Source organism: Camelina sativa, chromosome 4, assembly GCF_030686135.1.
Source record: "Camelina sativa cultivar CO46 ecotype springtype chromosome 4, ASM3068613v1".
NCBI classification, from domain to species: domain Eukaryota; kingdom Viridiplantae; phylum Streptophyta; class Magnoliopsida; order Brassicales; family Brassicaceae; genus Camelina; species Camelina sativa.
Window position 1 is genome coordinate 15,600,987 of NC_141883.1, and position 21,485 is coordinate 15,622,471.

At 39.2% G+C, this 21,485-nt stretch overlaps 1 protein-coding gene and 1 long non-coding RNA gene across 3 annotated transcripts; one reads left to right on the forward strand and one right to left on the reverse strand.

Moving 5' to 3' along the window:
• The first annotated feature begins 1,366 nt into the window (after positions 1-1,366).
• Positions 1,367-4,249, forward strand: LOC104780251 (endoglucanase 16-like). Of its 2 annotated transcripts, XM_010504755.2 has the most exons (9): positions 1,367-1,856; positions 1,965-2,177; positions 2,285-2,485; positions 2,650-2,727; positions 2,842-2,991; positions 3,073-3,181; positions 3,272-3,435; positions 3,650-4,012; positions 4,110-4,249. In XM_010504755.2, the coding sequence occupies exons 1-8, from the start codon at positions 1,626-1,628 to the stop codon at positions 3,971-3,973; spliced, it is 1,470 nt and encodes a 489-aa protein (XP_010503057.2). In that variant the 5' UTR covers positions 1,367-1,625; the 3' UTR covers positions 3,974-4,012; positions 4,110-4,249. The 2 variants fall into 2 exon arrangements, with proteins under 2 accessions (XP_010503057.2, XP_010503056.2); XM_010504754.2 differs by having other exon boundaries at positions 1,373-1,856; positions 3,650-4,249.
• A 158-nt stretch (positions 4,250-4,407) lies between these two features.
• On the reverse strand, positions 4,408-7,747 carry LOC104780252 (uncharacterized). Its single transcript, XR_766675.2, has 5 exons — positions 7,121-7,747; positions 6,800-6,900; positions 6,602-6,694; positions 4,784-6,450; positions 4,408-4,654 (listed from the first exon to the last, which is right to left on the reverse strand). It is a non-coding gene; the product is annotated as an uncharacterized LOC104780252 (long non-coding RNA).
• Between the last annotated feature and the right edge of the window lie 13,738 nt (positions 7,748-21,485).

A 21,485-nucleotide genomic window follows, 5' to 3' on the forward strand; every position in this document is an offset into this window, starting at 1 on the left:
TTTTAACCTTTTTGGTTTCCCTATCAAAAAATGTATATGCCCATTTACGGGGATTTTTGTGGCCCACTAGAAAACACACTTGCTTTATTTTTCAAATTCCACCTCATTTGGAGCTGTAAAAAAAAATCGTAAAAATTAATTAATTGTGACATCAAACAGTGGTAAAAAACAAAAGCCGTAAAAAGTCAATTTGTAATTTTATTTTTGTGATTAATAAAATAGTGATAGATCTTGTACGAATGTAAGTTGTAACAAAGGATTACCAATCAAACTTAAAATCAAGATAATAAAATAGTAAATAATAATGTTTAAAAAGAACATTATATTGTTTTATAAAAATTATTTTCGTTCTTTTTTTGTATGACTAAACGAGTAGAAATAATTTGTTTCAAAAATTATACGAAAGATTGTATTGAAAGCGATAATAAATAAGTTGCAAAAATTTTCACGCTTATAAACTTAACTAAGAGAGGCTAATTCTTCTAGAGACAGGTTTACATAATGTCAATTCAAATGAGTGAAAAGAAAATAAAATAAGCCTACATACATTTTTGCGTAATATCGAATTTCTGAATTATATCATTTTCATCTAATTAATGTATAGTTTTAAGTTTGATGAAGAAAAAGAAAGGGAAAAAAGTTAACCGATCAAACACAAACGAGCATGATACTGAAAAAATAATCAACATAAAGGCTTAAGCCTATATATGTGAGAAATATATTGCATTAATTTTTCATTTCTTTCTGCCTGGATATTGTTTAGTAGACTGTATTGATAAGTATACCTAGGCTGAAGTGACATCATTCAAAAATAAAATTTAATTGACTAATGTGGACACATGCAAAATCTCAAACTCTTTATTCTATATAGAACCGTACATATTTACTTAGGGCCTAATACTAATGTACAAGTATCCACCAAATCCTACAACACATTAGCTAGCAAGAGGAGTGGATGATATAATACGGTGTCATTATGTAAACGTTGGGCTATATATTTGTCTATTTGATAACGGAAATAAAAAACACTTGTGGCCAATAGAAGAATTTCTACATCAAACGTAAATTTATTGATCCACATGGATCATACCAATCTTTATCACAAACAAGGTTTCAATGACTTCGGTTGAACTACTAGGACGAACCATTCGAAGAGAAACAATGTATGATCTAAATTAATCGAGTAAAACGAAGAATCCAATCATCTATTTTTAGGATTTTAAAAATTAGAAAAATCAGGGCCAAAAATAAGACAAAAAAAAAACAAGCGATGATAATGGATGTGAATATCTAAGTCAAGATTAGTAAACCTATACTTAACCTTCTAAGGAAAATCTATTATAAGTTCTCCCTAATCATTCCCGCCATCTTTAATAGATATAAAATCTGAAGTAGAAAGAAAGGAAAAAAGAGCAATAAAACAATATTTAAAAAAAAAAAACAAGAAAAAACGAAAAGCATGGCGTTGTTTTTCGTTTTTTGTTGAAAAAAAAAAAAAAAAAAACAGAACTTCATAAAAAGAAAGTAAAAGGAAAAAAAAAAAAAAAATCAGTTTCCTTTTCTTTCTGTTCTCACTTCGTATATAAAGAGTTTGAATTTTTATTACAAAACATAATTTTGAAATCATGGGTAGTTATGGTGATAAAAGAAGAGGAAATGTTGCGACTAGGGCCATATTGTTGGGTCTCTACGGAATCATAAGCATTGTGTGTGTGAATGGTACATTCATAAACTACAAAGAAGCCCTAACCAAATCCCTCATCTTCTTGGAGGCTCAAAGATCAGGGAAACTCCCTACTAACAATAGGGTTCCATGGAGAGGTGACTCTGCTCTCGATGATGGCAAACTCTGTAATGTAAGTCTGGGTTCGTTATATTTATTTTCTCGAGAGTAAATCATGTTTATTTAGAAATCAGATCTTAGGTTACAAGTAATGAGATAATTATATATAATATATGTATAGGTGGATTTGTCCGGAGGGTACTATGACGCAGGAGACAATGTAAAGTATGGTCTTCCAATGGCGTTCACGATCACAACGCTGGCTTGGTCTACCATTACCTACGAGAAAGAATTACGAGCCACGGGAGAGCTCGAAAACGCTCGTGCCGCTATTCGTTGGGGCACAGATTATTTCCTCAAATGTTCTTCTCGTAAGAACCGCCTATATGTTCAGGTTTCAATCTTATAATCAATTTCGTATTTTGCAATTAAATCATGAAATAAAAATAAAAATACCTATTTATTAATTGAAATGGCCGTGCTATGAATATGGTCAAATAGGTTGGTGATCCGAACGCCGACCACCAGTGTTGGGCGAGGCCCGAGAACATGCAGACGCCAAGGACAATTTTGGAGATTAGCGATAAAGTTCCTGGAACGGAGATCGCGGCTGAAACCGCTGCTGCATTTGCCGCTTCTTCCATCGTTTTCCGCCATGTCGACCACAAATATGCCCGCCAGCTCCTCAACAAAGCCAAATTGGTATGCTTATTAATTTAGAATGTTTTTATACATAAATATTTATTTAGTTTTAAAAATAAATACTATTTTGTTTATGGTATGAAATATGACATATTCTGTAGACAACTCTCTTTAAATAATAAAAAGAACTAAAGATTAATTGCTGATTAATATCTCAATTTCAGCTTTTCAAGCTAGCCAAAAGCCACAAGGGTACATTCGATGGAGAATGTCCCTTCTATTGTTCCAACTCCGGTTACAATGTAAATCCCATCTCTAACTTCTATCTCTAATTAAAATGTAGTATATCAATTATTACTTTTCTATGCCACATATACCGTAAATCGTAATTCATATTAATTACAAATAATGTGAAGGATGAGTTGATATGGGCGGCAACATGGCTATACAAGGCGACGAGGAAGGAGGTGTTCCTTAGCTACCTCAAATTCGAAGCCATAAGTGCTTACGTCGCTGAATTCAGTTGGGACCTCAAGTACGCTGGTGCACAGATCCTCATCACCAAGGTATATAGCACATATCCGAAGTTGATTTTTTGGTTGAAATCGATTTATGCATATATTATAAATGAATATATGTAAATGCAGTTGATCTTCGAAGGTGCAAAAGGACTTGACCTATACAAACAACAAGCCGATAGTTTTGTCTGTTCTAATCTCCCCGAGAGTCCTTACCACCAAGTCTTCACTACCCCAGGTCTTGCCTAGCTCCATGCATACATGCATATTTCTAAAACTGAATATTTACAGTATGATTTAGTGTGATCTTCGTTATTAAAATATTTAGGTGGTATGATTCACTTGAGAGATGGAGCCAACAGTCAATACGTCACCTCCACGGCATTCTTATTCTCAGCGTACGCTGATATACTTCAGGAACACAACCAAAAGATCTCTTGCGGAAACAAGCAATTCGATTGTTCGCACCTCAGGGCTTTCGCTAAGAAACAGGTAATATAGTGTCCATCTTTATTTTTCCAATAAGAATGCAAAATAAACATACACTAAGACCACCATACGAAGTTTGAATATCTGGGAAGTGAAATTCCAATGTCTTTTGCATTTAAATTGATAGATAACGTGTTAGAAGAATACCTAATATGTTCTCACACAAACACAATGATAGAAAATGGCCTGAAGATATCTATTTTTATGCACGTATCAGATTGACTACTTACTAGGACATAACCCAAGAGGAAGATCGTACATGGTTGGGTTCGGACCAAACCCGCCAAAGCAAGCCCACCACAGAGGAGCCTCAGTGCCCATGCATGAAGCCAACGCACCGCTAAGCTGCCCAATGAGCTTCGTCAAATGGTACAACAAGAACGTGCCTAACGCTAACGAGCTCACTGGAGCCATCTTGGGAGGACCTGACCGTCAAGACAACTTCCAAGATTTGCGATGGACCTCCGTGTACACAGAGCCTTGTACTTACATCAACTCTATCGCCGTTGGTGTTCTCGCCAAGCTCGCTGCCTCGGCTTAGAGAGCCATTTATATCACATTCGGGACCACTTTGATGAAAGTATTATTCTAGGGTATCCCTTACCTGCTATAATTGCATACACATGCATGTGGGCATGCAATGTAATCCTATTTTTCCTTTTCTTTTGCTTTTGTAGGTAGCTTTTTGGAATCATGTTTTCTCCAATATAATTATTGCATGGGTATAAGAATAAGCCCTAATGATTTGAAACAATATTTAAGTGAACTTAATGAATAGCCGTTTCACGTATAATAATATATTGTTGTTTTAATTAAACTTTTTTTTTAATTTTTTTATGTAGAATAATGTATATGTTAATTTCTATTAATTTTCTGAACAGTATTCTCTAATATGGTTTATAAAGATATTATTTTTATGTGCCTGTTAACTTTATGTATACAGCAAACTAAAATTTTAATTTATGATCTTAAAATACTAAAAAAACTATATCCATTATACTCTGAATGAAATATCAAATATCTAATCACCAACAATATTTGACGACGCGAGTAATTAATTGTTGAATAAAAAAGTACAATCAGGTTTTAGAAGGCGTCCTGCGAGCTGGTTCAAGTGATTGCCTAACACAGTAACACCATTCAATTAAGCCGAGCTCCATTCCCTAAAAACCTTGAAAGTGAAGCAGCCTAAATTATGCCCCGTAACATGAAAAAATTATCTCTGTAAACAAGAAAGCTAGAGATGAACACCGACTAATCCTAAATGGAAATAATATAGAAGACGACTTTTCACGTCATAAATAATAAATACATAAATACAAAAATACAAATAGTATCATTTTGTAATTACTTTTCAGACTTGCATTCTCCGGCGAAGCCGCAACGGTTGCGGAATTGTCATAAGCTGCTTCTCCTGCTTTTCATCAGCAAGATTAGTTCCATTAAATCGATCCATAATACCTATCTACATGAAATCAGTCTTGGGTTTATTTCACAGTAACGGAGGAAAGGATGTTTCTGGGGAGGAAGAGTCGTCATTGATCCTTAATAACAAGATTTTCACCCATACTATCAATTTCCTATGCAGTTGTAGTACAAAAGATTACCAATCCAAATGGTTGTTATGCTACGAGATAAGATGTGATTAAAACAATATAAATCAAGCCAAGCAATAATATGAGTTTTGACTATCAACCTAAGGTGAACAAAAATAAGAAAACAGAAAGAACAAAAATTAAGAACAATTCGAAGTACCACACGATGCAGGTGATCGAGTACCAGATCGGATTGGTGATCGAGTTGATGTAAAAGCTGTAAACAATCAAAATACGAAAGCTCATAAGGATGGGGTAATCGGTTCATAAGTATTCATAATCAACCTAGAATGTTTTACAGGCCTCAAACAATATATTTCCTAGACAATGAATCTCTAAACCTTGCTAATCCACTCTCGTGGTAGAAACAATCAACCCTAATCACTTCTTTACCCAACTCTCGTTGGAGAAACATGACTAAGCAAGCATTAAAATCCAATTCACTATTGTAAACAAACTCCTTACTCATCTAATCTTAAGCTAAGTGAATAAATCTTTGGTATTAGTTGATTCAGACATTTCATTAAACACCTCTCGGTGCGGAAATGCCTATAATCTAATCTCAACCTCTCAATCTAAAACTAGCACTAAGAACACCAATCTAGAAGAGAATTTTCATAAAATCAATCAAGCTAAAACATCCTAACTGATTAAAAATACATACTAGCCTATCCATCCCTGGCAACTTGGATTCACTACTTAAGTTTCATGGCAAAGAACATAAACCCAAAAATAAATAAAAATTGCATAATCATCAAGATGAAAAAGAGATAAATGTTTAATTAGAACGAAGCAATAGCAAAATGTAAACAGAATCCAAGTTGAAAGAATAATAAAAATGGAAAATCTACTCAAAGAGAAGTGTAAAAACGGCTCTCGCCTCCTCTGTGTCAAAAATGTGGTTAAGAGGGGCTTTATATATGGAAACCACTTGACCTAGCCATGTCAGAAGGTACCCGAAGGTCTACACGAGCAGGTGCTCAAGCTCCACTTCGGGTGCATGATCGGCTAGGCGTTCGGGTGGTTCCATTCTTTGATCTTGATGTATTTACGTTCACTAAAATAGAAATAACTCTTGAACCGCATCTCTGATTGGCCTGAAATCACCACCATTGGAAAGCTTACTCGATTTCCTATAACTTTAATAAAGAACTCAGAAGCTGAATCCCAAAGGAAAAGCTTCATTCGAGTCGATCTTTGAGGGTCTTTTCATGAACTCGACCGGGTGCTCTTTGGCATGGTCGGGTGCCTCCCTTTTCCTTCTTGATGCTTCAAATCCTCTTATTTAAACCCCATAAATGACACTAGATCCTTCCTTTTGATAGCTGCAACTTGTGAATCCTTCTTTTTGCTCTTTTTAGGCTCCAAAGTACATGTTTTCATTTAAAATGAAACAATGCAGCAATGCAACACCTTAAAATACCTGCAACATATTGACATGAAGCTTTATCAAATTCATAATAGAAAAAAAGACTGCCTTATAACACCAAATCCAGTGAGATGGCCTTAACAAAGTTTAAGGAATACAGCTAAATGGATCATCTAAAGAAGTTAAGAGATAAGACCAACCACACCTGTTTCTTAGTCCAATCGTATTGTCGTACACCAGCTGAAGGAGCAAACTGGAGCAGTAGAAAACCATCTTTTGACAAATTGAAAGCTCCAGACTACAAAAAACAAATACAAATCAGATGTGAAATCAAAAGTCAAAACCACAGTTGTACAATTAGAGGCTCTTTGATCTTTGGGACTTGGGGGAGAGAGAGACTTACGTCTAAAGCCACAAACTCTGGTGCTCTTAGATCTACTATTAACGCAGCTTTCCCTTTGTATATCGAATTACCCACATAAAATCTAGCAGGGGATCCTTTAGCTATTAAAATGAAACAAAGAACACAAGTAAACATCAACTAATAAGGAGTTTCACACACGAGCTCCATCATTAGATATAAAAAAGACTTCTCTTTTTAGATTTCAAGCTTCCAAGCTTACAAATTTCTCGTAACTAAGAGTACACTTTTGGTTTCAAACTTCCAATTTCCAAATTTTGACAAAGCTAAAAACCTAAAGTAACCAAAATTGAGATGACTCACCGTTCTGCGAGGAGTATGAAGGCTAAGAAGAAGAAGAGTCACCGAACCTCTGTTTCTCAAGTAATCTGTCTAACGAATCTTAACCGAGAGATTCACCGTCTTCGTTGTCGGTTTCAAGGCGAACCCATGCCGTTTCACTCCAAAACTACCGGAAACGAGTACTGAAGACGAAGAGAGAAAGCAAAGATTGGAGTTGGCAGCGTTGGAGGAGAAGATGAGTTTACTGACTGAGACTTAGAGAGCCTCTTTGTGACGATGGTGGAATTGGTATAAATCAATTTGGAGGAAACCCTAAGTTGGAATCGGGCTGCTCATTGAGAGAGCCAACGAGGTGAGAGAGAGACAAGGAAGATGAGGCATAAACCCTAAATCAACCAAAATTTTGATTTAGGGTTTGCGTGAGCTGGGTCGGAGGAATGGGAGATGGATGAGGTGGCTGAGGGGGAGGAGGGTGGAGGAGGGGGGGGGGGGGGGAGATGATTCAGCAGCGGCGGAGGAGTAGATCAGCGAGGATAGAAGAGGTAGCTGTTCTTCTTTTCTTTTTTTCTTTTTTTTTTTTCTTTTTTGTCTCCAAAATAATGTAAAAAAAAATTATTGTGTTTTTTTTCTAAGCGTTGGCGCTTAAGTGAAAATTTTGGAGCAAACTTTGGCCGAATATGTAATTTTAGTTTTCCCCTTAATAATTTTTTTTTAGCATTGTTTTTGTGCTATTATAGAATACTAAAAAAAAAATTATAGCACTTACAAAAACTGTGCTATTTTATTTTTTTCTGCTATCAATACTCATATTTTTTGTAGTGTGAGTTTGTTACTTTCCTTATGCTTCTTTTTGAAGAGAAACTAAGGGCAATGATTCTCACCTCTAAGCTCAAATCCTTCCATTCTCGATATTTCTCCCAACGTGAGAAGGCCAAAGACGAGGCTTTGATGAAGCAAAAATTGTTGGATCCTCTCTCTGTTTCTTCACCAAACTATAAAGAGGTAATTCAAGAGGAGTTTCAACCACATTTGATTATTGGGATTGACCCTAAATTGTCCGGAGCTTTCGTCGTGCTGAAATTCGACAAAACAGGATTGATTCAAGAAGAGTTTCAACCACAGTGGATCATTGTTGTTCTGCTCAAGTGAATCGCTACTTTAGTTTATTTTATTTTATAAGAAAATTAAGTTTCCTCTGAAATCCTAGAAATGTGAAAATACAAGATTCTAGGGGGTTTTATTTTTGACCGCAAAGACCAAGTATTATTAAACTAGTTCGAAAAGGTTGGCCTCGTGTGCCATCCACTCCGAAACTTGAGAGTTTACATGGGAGAATAAATGACCACCTGCTCGAGCTCTTTTCGAAAGACCATCGACACATACATTAATTGTTCTACTAATATAAGCTAATGAAAAGATTGAAAATCCAGCCCGAAGGTTATTAAAGGTTTCTACTTTGGAGGAGAATGATGGCCACTCCTCACCCGCTTCTACGATCTTTAGAATACTTTGACAATCTGTTGAAAATGAACCGAGGTTAATCCTTGACTTAGAACACTCTCCATCACCCACATCAAGGCACTGAATTCCGCATGAAGAACAGAGAGGGTACGATATATGCATTACAAACCAAGGGCATTAGACAAACCCCAAAGAACGAAACCCAGACCCGCAAAATTATCCTTACCATCCCAAGACGCATCTATCTGGCATTGAGTCTCCTCTCTGGGTTCATGGATATCATCGTCGTCTGATTGATTATCCACCATGAGTTCTTGTACTTCTAGCATCTGAGCTACCTTCCAAGCCTCTGCTTCTCATGTTGCTGTTGAGAGTATATCCGGTGGTGGATTGTAACATCTGCGAACCAAATTGGAGATTTTGGGAGTGGGTGTCGATCGACACCAAGAGGAGTGTTGATCGACACCAACAATTTTGGTTCGACTGGGTTGTTTTAATTCGTTGTTTTGGTTCGGTCTGGTTCAATTGAAGTGTCAAACCGACATATATATAGAGAAAGTCGACCTAGGGTCGTGGATGGAGAGTTTTGGTCGCCGCTTGGGAGAAGAAAAGAGAGAAAGGAGAGAACTTGTGAGTTGAGAGATTTTTGGCTTGTTCTTGGTGGTTTTTGGTGAGATATGTGCCTGTGGAGAGGAGATCTAGAGCTAAGGACGAAGGAGGAGCTTCCTAAGGTGTTGGATTTGTTGCTGTTGGTCAGAATCTTCTTGCAAAGAGGTGAGTGCATGACCATGGCTTATTTAAGTCTTAGAATCCTTTGTTTTGCTTGTTTTTGTGGCTGTTTGTGTTGTATTCTTGTGTCTTTGTGGTTGGATGTTGGTTTCCATGAATTTACAGGAGTTTTGGATGAGTTTTGGACGTTTTGGAGGATTTGGGAAGCGGACCTTCGACTATTGGCTTCGTGCAGATCGTGTTGTAGAGTCGGTGTTGATCGACACCAAGTAGGTGTCGGTCGATACCATGTTGGAGCCAGTGTCGATCGACACCAACTTGTCTATTGCGTAGTTTCCTGGTTTGTTGTGTTTGTTTTGTGGTTTGCTAAACATTGGTATCTCAGTTGCTTGTGTGTATAGCCCAGTAGATGGGAAGATTGCCTCACTAAGTATTTATGATAATACTTACGCATCTTAATTGTTGTTTGAGGTGTGCAGGTTTGTGACATGGAATCATGGCGATGAGGAGGATGATGATCTAGGGTCTCATTTTTGTGATGTTGGTTATGTTATTGGAACCTTGGATAGAGTTATGCTAGGTTGATGGATACAATGGTTAGGAATGTTATTGTATTGATGATGTATTGCTTTTGTATTGTTGGTATGTTTTCGCTGTGTATAATGGTTTTTGCTGGTTTAATGATGAGTTGTGGTTTGGGTTGGTTTAATTAAGTAGTATGGGATGCTTAATTATATATTGTATTTATTATTAAAAGGGTCGGGTCGTTTCAGTTTGGTATCAGAGCCCTTACAGTTCTAGGATGGTTAAGTGGATGGTTTAGAGCGGTTAGGGATTTAATTTGTTGAATTGATCTCTATGTTGGTTGATGCATGATGTTGTGTGATAGAATTGATTATGATTAATTAGTCAATTTGTTTGTGGTATGGAGTTCTAGTATCATCCTCTTCGAGCCTTCAATGAGATTTCATGGTAAGATGTGTGCTTTGTGTGCGGTTTTCAATGGTGTGCTTAGCCTTCTGCTCTGGTAGTGCAGATGGTTAGAGGTGGTGCTGTTGGTGGTCGAGGACGCGGACGTGGTCGTGGACGCGGTCGTGGTCGTGGTAGGGGCAGAGTCCTGGCTGTCAGTGAGTTTGTTGAGCAGAGTGTGTTGAGGGTGTCGGTGAGTCGCAGGGCTTCCGGGAGGGGTCCATGAGTGTGGCCGGGGGTACTAAGAGGACCGTAGGCGCCGCTGGAGTTGGTGTGGGCGGTGTCGGTGCCTGGGTGGGTGGTGATGCTAGGGTTCTGGGTGTCGGAGTCCCAGCAGGTGGAACCCCTAGAGGAGGCGTTGACCTGGCGGACTTGTTAACACAGCTGTTGGAGCGGATACCGGGAGTGGTATCGGCTCAGGCTCAGGTGGTACCGCCAGTGGTGGCGGGATGCAGCAGCCAGTGACTGTGGATGTAGAAGTTCATTCTCGTTATGTCAGTATGTTGAGGGAGATGAACTACATCAGTACTGAGCAGTTTTCAGGTGGTACTGATCCTACTGCTGCAAATGCGTGGAGAACGAGAGTGGAACGTAACTTCCAGTCTCTCAGATGTCCTGAGTTGTTTTGGGTGGACATAGGGGTCCACAACCTGATTGGTGATGCTCAGTTGTGGTGGAGATCAGTGGCTGCTAGAAGAGTGCAGAGGGATATGTCTTGGGCTGACTTCGTCGAGGAGTTCAACCGCAAGTATTTTCCTAGAGAGGCATTATACCGGTTGGAGGTGCAGTTCCTACAGCTATCTCAAGAGACTCGGTCTGTGCGGGACTGGACTTGGAGTTCAGTCGGCTTTTGATGTATGGTGGTCGGGCGATGGAGTCTGAGGTCGCTCAGATCAGGAGATTCATTAGGAATTGAGGGTCCACTGCAGAGGGAGGAGTTATGCTACGAGGGCGGAGCTAGTGGAGACTGCATCTGAGATAGAGGATGACTTGAGGTCAAGGGTAGTGGTGGTCAGTCCAGCGGTTCAGACAGAGGAGACATTGGAGAAGAGCATTCCGAGGAAGAGCAAAGGCATAAGAGGAAGCGGAAAGACACATCGGTGACAAACCAAGGCTGGCAGGGATGCTATGGGTGCGGGAGCATGGATCACAGGTTGGCAAGCTGTCCCAAGAGGAGCAGGACGCAAGAGAACATTCGAGTGTGCTTTTACTGCAAGGATGTGGGCCATATCAGGCCTCAGTGTCCGAGGTTGCAGCAGTTGACAGTGGGAGTGGGCACCAATCCCGGAATTTAGTTTCTTTATGTTTTGTTGGTTTTGTTAAGTTTTGCGTTTTGGAATTGTAAACGTTTGCTGCATTTGAGAATTTAATAAAATGATTAGTTCTTATGAAATTTTGATGCGTAGTGGATGAATGTTTATGCGATTCGAGAAATGGAAAGTTTCCTGATATAGAAGTTTCTATAAGTAGAAAGTTTGCAAAAGTGGAAAGTTCTAAAAATGGAAAGTTTTATGGGAGTTAGAATTTGTCCATTTTAGCGGTTGTGAACCTTGGAGGGGCTTGTGTGGCCTTTGTGGCGGGATGTTTAGCCAATTGTGTGGCCGATGTGCTTATTGGTGTTGTTGGAGGTCCAGCGGATGCTATGAGTGTGGTAACAGGTTTTGCTCAGAACGGGATGACCGTATTGCAGATTTATTGACAATGCTGTTGAAGAGGATTTAACAAGATGATTAGTTTTTATGGAAGCCTGAGGTATAGTGGGTTGAAGGATTATGCGATTTCCATAAATGGAAAGTTTCCATAAATATAAAGTTTCTAAAAATGGAAAGTTTTATGAATAGTTAGGACTTGTCTATTTTTGGAAAAGGGATGTGAAATGCCGGAGTGACGGGAATGTTTAATGCATGACCTGAAGAGTGGTCACAAATGAGATGATCTGTTCTCAAGGATGTTTGATTGGTGATTTCACGGTGCTAAGAGAATATGCGAGTTCTAAAAATGGGAAGTTTTATGAATAGTTAAAGCTTACTTATTTATGGATAGTGCGGTCGCAAAGAAATAGAAAGCTCTATGAATAGTTAGAATGATATGATCATGAAACCATCCAAGACGACTCTTGAGTCTTGTTCAACACAAAAAAAAGTCGAAGATCAATTCTTCCAGCCAAACAACTATTTGGAATATATTCTTACCCCATTTAGAGCATATCTCAAAGTGGAATCAATCCAATCAGAGTTCGGATGAAGGAATTATTTATTGTACAAATAAGGTGAACTCATGGCTACGCGATTTGGACCTACGAGCATTCAACGGTGGATTCCGACCAATTCGGAAGGATTCAAGCTATGAACCAAACTGTTCTGGAATATTGATCCATTCCGGAACCATGGAGATTTGGAATCAAATTAAGATCAGTTAATATGTGAAAGATATGGAGATTTCAAGTCAGTGGATCTATCCCAGTTCCAGTTTCGCGTCTGAGACAAAGATCGTATTACGCAGACCAGCTCAGCAACAATTTCGACCCGAAATCAGTTGGAAAATGTCAATGGATCTCTTATGTTTCCAACAAGCGCAAGAACACAAGATTTGGCCAACAAACCACAAAGTTACGCTTCATTTCCTAAAGGAGGTCAATCTAGTTCTTCACCTAAAGAGTTTTAGGTCCAATTGGTTTAGGAGCTTCCAGAATTATGTTTGGCAACCAGGAGCTGTTTCTACTAAGACCATGGTGAAGAAATCATACATCCCATGTTGTTTCTCATCAGCAAGTTGGATCAAAGAGTCCAAGTCAAAGAAGATCAAGGAAACACTTAATGGGTTAATTGAAGAGCTTATGGTCAAAGAGAGCATGGGAAATCTATTTGGGATTTTATCTATCAAGTCCAGCCCACTTTGAACCTAATTCAAGTCCAAGAAATCCCAAAATAATCACTTTATTTTGTGGTCAAAGGGGAGTGACGAAAATAGAGATACATGCACCAAGAGTCACCTTGGGAAGGGATAAATGCACCAAGAGTTGGGTCTTCATTCAACTTAGTATCTTTAATGTTTTTAGTTTCAAGAATAATCAATACTTGGCTTTGTGACCAAATTTTCTATTCCTATATAAACACATGTAATCTCATTTGAGAAATCATTTAATCAAGAAATCTTTTATCTTTTATTTGAGAGTGGTAAACTCCCTTGTTCCTTTGGAACTTGTTCTTTCTCCTTGTTGGGTTACATCAAAGAGTTTTCGGTATATCAAGTGATTCCGCCGTACTTGACGTTGCCATTCACAAGCTGAGGATTGAAGAATCGTTATAAGAGAGTATAGGGCACAAGGATTTTTGGGATTCGTCTCACGCCTTGTCATCTGTCTCTGCAAAGCTTCTATCTAAAGTTCCACCGCCTTGCTTTGTTTGGTTTGTTTTAAGAGAGTTTGGGGCATAAGGATTTTTGAGTTTATCTCACGCCTTATCATCCAGCTTCGCGAGCCATCGGAGTTCTAGAATTATCAGTCTACCTACCTTAGAGCGTCGATTCCTTGGGAGGATCACATCATAGAACTTGTCTATTTTGGAAAGGGCGTGTGTAAACACCCGAAGGTTTGGGATATTTTAGAGTTGGCCTGAATAGTGGTCATGATGGTGTTGATATTCCAGTGAGGGAATATGGTGGTTGGTAGGACATTACAATGTTTTATGCGAACCACGAGACTTGTTTGCTCATGAGGAGATGATTAGTTCTCCTGGGGAGATGATTAGTTCTCCGGAGGAGATGATTAGTTCTCCTGGGGAGATGATTAGTTCTTCTGAAGAGATGATTAGTTCCCTTGGTGCACCGCGGGCTTGACGGGTTGCGACCCTGAGAGTGGCAGAGGAGATGATTAGTTCTCCTAGGGAATGATTAGTTCCCCGGAGGGGATGAGTAGTTCCCCTGGTACCGAGATCTCGAGGGTGACGATCCGAGAGTGAGACATTATGGCTCGAGGACGACGATCTGAGAGTGCAGGTGGTGCAATTCGAAGGTTACGACCTGAGAATGTATGAGTGAGGGAGCAAACAATGTCTAGAATGTGGGTATGAGCATAGTGACTGGATGTAGACCTCGGAGGTCAGGATTGATCTCGTGTTCATTTTGTGTTGTGCTGACTAGTGGGGCAGGGTTGTGTGGACCTTTTGGTCACGTGGATGTGCGGACTGTTACAACAGTTGAATGGAAAGCCTTGTTGGTGGTGTTCAGTCCGGTCAGAGGATGTGCAGGCCGTGGTGATGATTGCACGTAATCCTTGGCGGATGGACGATGTTGTGGGATTCGAGGACGAATCTTAGTTGGTGGGGGCAAATTGTAACATCTGCGAACCAAATTGGGGATTTTGGGAGTGAGTGTCCATTGACACCAAGAGGAGTGTCGATCGACACCATCAGTTTTGGTTTGACTGGGTTGTTTTAATTTGTCGTTTTGGTTCGGTCTGGTTCAATTGAAGTGTCAAACCGACATATATATAGAGAAAGTCGACCTAGGGTCATGGATTGAGAGTTTTGGTCGCCGCTTGGGAGAAGGAAAGAGAGAAAGGAGAGAACTTGTGAGTTGGGAGGTTTTTGGCTTGTTCTTGGTGGTTTTTGGTGAGATATGTGCCTATGGAGAGGAGATCTAGAGCTAAGGACGAAGGAGGAGCTTCCTAAGGTGTTGGATTCATTTCTGTTGGTCAGAATCTTCCTGTAAAGAGGTGAGTGCATGACCATGACTTATATAAGTCTTAGAATCCTTTGTTTTGCTTGTTTTTGTGGCTGTTTGTGTTGTATTCTTGTGTCTTTGTGGTTGGATGTTGGTTTCCATGAGTTTCCAGGAGTTTTGGATGAGTTTTGGACGTTTTGGAGGATTTGGGAAGCGGACCTTCGACTTTTGGCTTCGTGCAGATCGTATTGCAGAGTCGGTGTCGATCGACACCAAGTAGGTGTCGGTCGACACCATGTTGGAGCCAGTGTGGATCGACACCAGAGCGTGGTTTCCTGGTTTGTTGTGTTTCTTTTGTGGTTTGTTAAACATTCGTATCTCAGTTGCTTGTGTGTATAGCCCAGTAGATAGGAGGATTGCCTCACTAAGTATTGATGATAATACTTACGCATCTCAATTGTTGTTTGTGGTGTGCAAATTTGTGACGTGGAATCATGGCGATGAGCAGGAGGATGATCTAGGGTCTCGTTTGTGTGATGTTGGTTATGTTATTGAAACCTTGGATAGAGTTATGCTAGGTTAATGGATAGAATGGTTAGGAACGTTCTTGTATTGATAATGTCTTGGTTTTGTATAGTTGGTATGTTTCTGCTGTGTATAATGGTTATTGCTGGTTTAATGATGAGTTGTGGTTTGGGTTGGTTTAATTAAGTAGTATGGGATGCTTAATTATATATTATATTTATTATTAAAAAAAAAAAACGGGTCGGGTCGTTTTATGGATTGTCTTTATTACTAAAAACATTAGCGTTCCTCGATTTCCAAATATACCAGAGTATCCAAGAGAAAGCTTCCAGATGCTTGTCCGTACAACCATACTCCTTAGTTTGCCACATCAGAAAATCCATATTTGTATATAACGAAGGACACGGGAATAGCCCCGGAGCCGTTGGGATACTTGAAAGAGCCCATACCTGGAGGGAGGGGGACATTTGAACAACATATGGTTTATCGATTCCTCTACAGCTCCACACCTTGGGCGGCTTCGATCAGTACCACAGTGTTGGTCAACTAGGCGATCGTTTGTTGCAACATATCCAGATAGAGCCTGCCACAAGAAGTGCTTGATCTTCCTTGAGGTCTTCAACTTCCACACCTGGCTTTTTAGTTTGGTAGTACTTGGTTCCATCACTGCCTGGTTTGTTTGGGTTGCTAACTCATATCCAGATTTAACTGAATATAGGCCAGATGTGTATGCACCCAGACATAGTCATCAACCATGAAGGTACAACTTAGTTTTTAAACCTTTGATTAATGTGATATCGTCCTTATCTATCAGCTGCTCCAATATTTCCTGTTTCCATTCTTTTGAATCAAAATCAATCAAGATCACATATAAGTGTGGATATCGAAAACACCAATATCTTTCGCCGGTCTTGCTGGTATACTCGGTATCCAATTATCACTCCATACTCTTGTACTAAAACCCAACCTTACGTTCTTCCTTAGTCCTCTCTCGAGTAAATGCTTTGAGGCCATTAAGCTACGCAACCTAAAAGATGGGGAATTTGCCTCCTTTGCATCAATGGGATTTGAGTACCGAAAATATATTCCTCTCAAAACCCAGGAAAGTAGCGAGTTCGGATAACGGAGTAGCCTCCAAAGTTGTTTACCCAGCAACGCGAGATTGAATTCCTTTAACTCTCGAAAGCCTAGTCCGCCCTGTGAGAAGGGAATACATATTTTTTCCCACGCGACCCGATGAAGGCCCTTATCATTGTTCTTGGTACTCCACCACCCTTGGAGCTTATTCACAACATTTTTGGGGAACTGAAAGCATGACATGACATGTGATGGTAGAGCTTGCGCTACAAATTTGATGAGTACCTCCGTCCTCCTTTTGATAGATATTTAGTCATCCAGGTGTTAACTCTTGAGTTAAGGCGGTCCTGTACAAAGGCAAAAACCTGTTGTTTTGAACCACAAATTGTTTCTGGCAATCCAAGATACATTCCCATGCCTCTTTCTTTCGATATCCCTATAGCATTTTTCAGTTCCGCTTTCAAGCCGGGGTCCACCTTATTTCCAAAGAGGATTGTAGATTTTTCTCGGTTCAGTTGCTGTCTCGAAGCAAGGCCATACTCGTTTATAATCTTTAAAAGCTCAGCACACTGCTGGATGTCTTCTTTGCAGAAAAACAAGCCATCATCTGCAATAATTAAATGAGACACCGGCGGGCTTCCCTGAGCAATTTTCAATCCAGTTAGACGCCCTTCATCCTCTGCTCCATTTATTTGAGCTATAAGGGCTTCTGTGCAGATGATGAAAAGAAAGAGGGATAACGGATCACCTTGCCGGATGCCCCGCATAAGATTGATAAGTCCTTTTGATTCTCCATTGATAAGCACTTTATAAGAGACATAGGTAATACATCATATAACCTAGCTAATCTATTTGTTATCAAACCCCAGCCTACGCAAAAACTCTTCGATAAAAGACCACTCTACGCGATCAGAGGCCTTACTCATATCAGTTTTGATCGCCACAAACTTAGACCTACAAATCGGATTAGTACGTAAGGCATGGAAGTTTTCTTGTGCTAGTAGAACGTTGTCTGTTACCAATCTTCTAGCCATAAAGGCTGATTGTGTCTCCGAAATCACCTTCGGGAGTGTCTTCCTAAGTCGGTTGCACATGACCTTGGATATGATTTTATAGCTTACATTACATAGACTTATGGGCCGAAATTCTGACATCTCTCTTGGTCTTTCATTATTTGGGATTAGACAGATATTGGTCTGGTTTAACCGTGAGTCAAAATTTCCGGTGGCGAAGAAGTCGGTAACCATCTTCATTACATCAATCCCGATATGTTTCCAATAGCGCTGATAGAAGAGACTTGTCATCTCGTCCTGGTGCTTTGTCGGGATTTATGGCAAAGACCGCCTTTTTTATCTCTCCCTTCAACGGAGGACGTGTGAGGTCCCTGTTCATCTTAGGTGATACTTTAACAGATAAATATCAAAGAGCTTCTTCTATCCCATATTGGTTTGATGCAGAGAAGAGGTGTTGGAAATACTGAGTAGCAACCTACGCAATACCTTCCTCTGTTTCGACCAGCGTGCCATTTGTACTTTTAAGATTAGTGATGAGATTTCTAGCACATCACTGTTTGGTTATGGCATGGAAAAATTTGGTGTTTTGGTCTCTTTCTCGCATCCATGTATCCCGACTCTTCTGTCTCCAGTATGTGTCTTCATCGCGAAGCGCTTCACACAACTACCATTTAATCATTCATTCCTCTTTCGTGGATACCAAGTCCTGTTCTTGAGCCAAGTCCAGTTTATTCTTTAGTTCTTCAATCTTTTTCTCAGCATTTGCTGGATCATTCTTTTTCCAAGCAGAAATGGCCTTCAGGCAAGAGCAAATCTTTGCATGAATATCCACTGGCCCATCTGGAGAAACCACTTCCCATCCATTATCGATTACCTGGTTGAAGCCTTGCTTTCTGATACATCGTTTTTTAAACCTGAAGCTTTTGGTAATTCGTCTATTATTGGATTTAATTCTAGTCAAAACTGGCTGATGGTTAGAGCCCCAAAGCTTGATATATTCCACCGCTGTATGGGAGAACAATTGATGCCAATCAGCATTTCCGACAGCCCTATCTAGCCTACAGCGGACTCGCCCTCTGTTCCTTCGTTTACCGACCCAAGATAGGAAATTACCCTTGTATGGGAAGTCGAGCATTCCACAGTTTGAAAGCATGGTACGAAATGGAATAAAAGTGGACTCTGATCTCTTACGCCCACCTCGCTTCTCATGGTTACCTAGAATCTCATTGAAATCTCCAATCATGAGCCAAGCACCTTCCCGATCAATGCTCATCCTTGTAAGGCGTTCCCAGACTTGTTCTCGGCATGCAATAACCGGATCTCCATACACGAAGGTCATAAAGACCTTGTGGCCCTCCATCGTCATCTCGATATCAATCATGCGGTGATCAGAATTTAAAATCTTTACGGCTGGAGCATTCATGTAAAATAAGGCCAAACCTCCACTACGCCCACATGGCTCAACAGTAAATAAATTATCAAAACCTAAAGAAAATTGAATATCTTGCATAAAATTAAAATTGTTTTTTTGTTTTAGAAAAAAAAAGGAAAACCAGGAAAAAAATTCTTTTAGGTGCTCTGAAGTCAGGTAAGCTCTTGCCCCCTGACAATTCCATGCGATTGTATTCATATCTGAGAACTTGATGGTTTCTGGGACACCACTGAACCGGATTTAGCAGCTGGCTTCTTCTTTAGAGCCGAAGGAAACACCTCATTCTGAGGGAGACACCCCTCTGTTCGAGGAGTAGGGTTTGCTTTTTGTCTGTTTGTTGTCGCTCATTTCTTTGGGGATGATCTGATCCGTAATGCGTTTATTTTCCTTGAAGCAACACCCTTAAATTCAGCATTCTTAGGGTTTCTTTTCCGACCCGCATTAGACTCCTTTTCCTCCATAATCGTTTTCTCCAAGGTTTTGGCCTTCACAGGAATGGAAGGATCCTTCTGTCGGATATGGGGAGCTGCATCTTTAAATACTTCTCCTCATTCCTGCATCGGGGGAAATGCTACAGGCTTTATACACTATGAATACAATGGAAATTATATTGCACTTTAGTCATTTCGATATATTCCTCAAAGTTGACCGAGTTTTGTGTGTTAAATCTGTATAGGTATATGATACTACTCGGTTAAAGAGTTATTACGATGCAAACTCAATGGTACAACGGATTCGTACTCTAGGTGCTCCATCCCGTAAGAATGATGTTTTCATTGTGCTTTTGTTGTTGTGTTCTTTGCGTTAGATTCAAAATCAATTTAGTTTCTTCAGCGATGCAGGAACTAAGGCATTTATGTCGAATTGGACTCCCTATTCACAAGAGGAAAATGCCATGGTAAAAAATCATCTTTTTTTTCTTTCTCCTTGAGTATTTATGATATGCAGTATTTAATAAACTTCTCTTTATCTCCTATAGGTTGCATATAATGGAGAATATGGATATGGACTATGGAGCGGAATACTTCTCATATCTCACATTTCTGTTAGTCTGGTTGTTTCTTGTACATGGAAGATACATTTTAGGCTTAGTATTTGGAGCCGGGTACTAATGAAACATTCACTTTCAAACTTTTATGATTTCATGTCTAACCCCTAGCTCGGTTGCAATAATTATGTTTTTGATTTTTTTTCATAGGATGCTAGCAGGAAAAGGGCATCGGAAATGTTTCCATCACTTCGTTCCCAACTCGCAAGGAAATCAGTGGACTGTGGTCGAGCTAATGCACTACTCATTGCTGCATATGGTCAAGCTAAAAGTGTAACAAAAAAGTACCCATTTTCTCAAAACTTAGTGACATAAAACTATGTGAAAATGAGTAATAATATATATATTTTGGTTAAGCCTCTCTTCTGTGCTCCTTTGGCGCTGATTCTTTTTGAGAAAACTCTTTATTATTTTAAAAACAGTATGTTTGATTCTTCTTCTGTATGTTGAAGTTCCCTCACAATCATTGTCTAATTTTTACATTTATATAATTTTCAAGCACAGGGTGTTATACAATTAGCATGGTAATGAAATTTGAATTATATGTTGATAATGCCGGCCTCATAGAATATATGTTTGTGTATATATGCTTAACCAATTACAAAAGTGGTCAAGTGAGGATCGGAATTAAGTATAGAAACGATAGGAGATTATGACTAATAAAATCATATAACCACATGAAATATACTTGTAAATTAGTTAATCATTCAATTAATCTATCTATGATTGTGATTGGATAGGCTGGAGATATTGATTGAGGGTTGATACGATAAATAACCATGGAGCTGGGAGAGAACCAAAAAAGTATGGTTTCATATACTCATGATGTTGATGGTGAGTATCGAGATCGGCTTGAACCTCATCTTCCCTTTGTTCATCATAAAGACTAGTGAGACACCGACTTCTACCAGTAATCTCTGTATAGACATAGTTTGAAATTGAGAAAAACATAATAACATTATATTCCATTTGTATGGCCGTACAAAGTTTACGTGAATAAAAGTGAGGTGATCGTTCTATATCCCTCACATGACGTTTTGGTTATTCTACTCCCAACAAGACAGATAGTTTGGGCCTACAGACTTAACACAAAACTTTTCAGCTAATTAATAACCACACGGTGTGGTTAGTTCAATTTTATGTATTAAGTATGATTATGATGATTTGATATATTTTTTTCCTTAAATTTTTAAAACCTAGATTATGAGCATTTGGTGACAAAATTTATTGAAACATAAGGAAAAAAGACTATGCTTTGTTTTCATAGATTATTATATTGTTTCATCATTTTCAATAATTTATATCATTTTGAAAAATTTTAAAATTTATTTTATATAAATTTCTTTCTACGAAAGTTGCTACTTTCAACATCGCCTTAAGCCCCGATTAGTCTGGGTACGGCACTGACCACACCAATACATTTATTTTTGAACCAAAACTACTTGCGTTTTGGTTTTGACGGTTTGATTT

Bases quoted from the DNA above. Each gene is read 5' to 3' on its own strand.
- LOC104780251 (XM_010504755.2), top strand. From the start codon at position 1,626: ATGGGTAGTTATGGTGATAAAAGAAGAGGAAATGTTGCGACTAGGGCC. The intron at 1,857-1,964 runs GTAAGTCTGGGT...ATATATGTATAG, and splicing joins ATGATGGCAAACTCTGTAAT to GTGGATTTGTCCGGAGGGTA. The intron at 2,728-2,841 runs GTAAATCCCATC...AATAATGTGAAG, and splicing joins GTTCCAACTCCGGTTACAAT to GATGAGTTGATATGGGCGGC.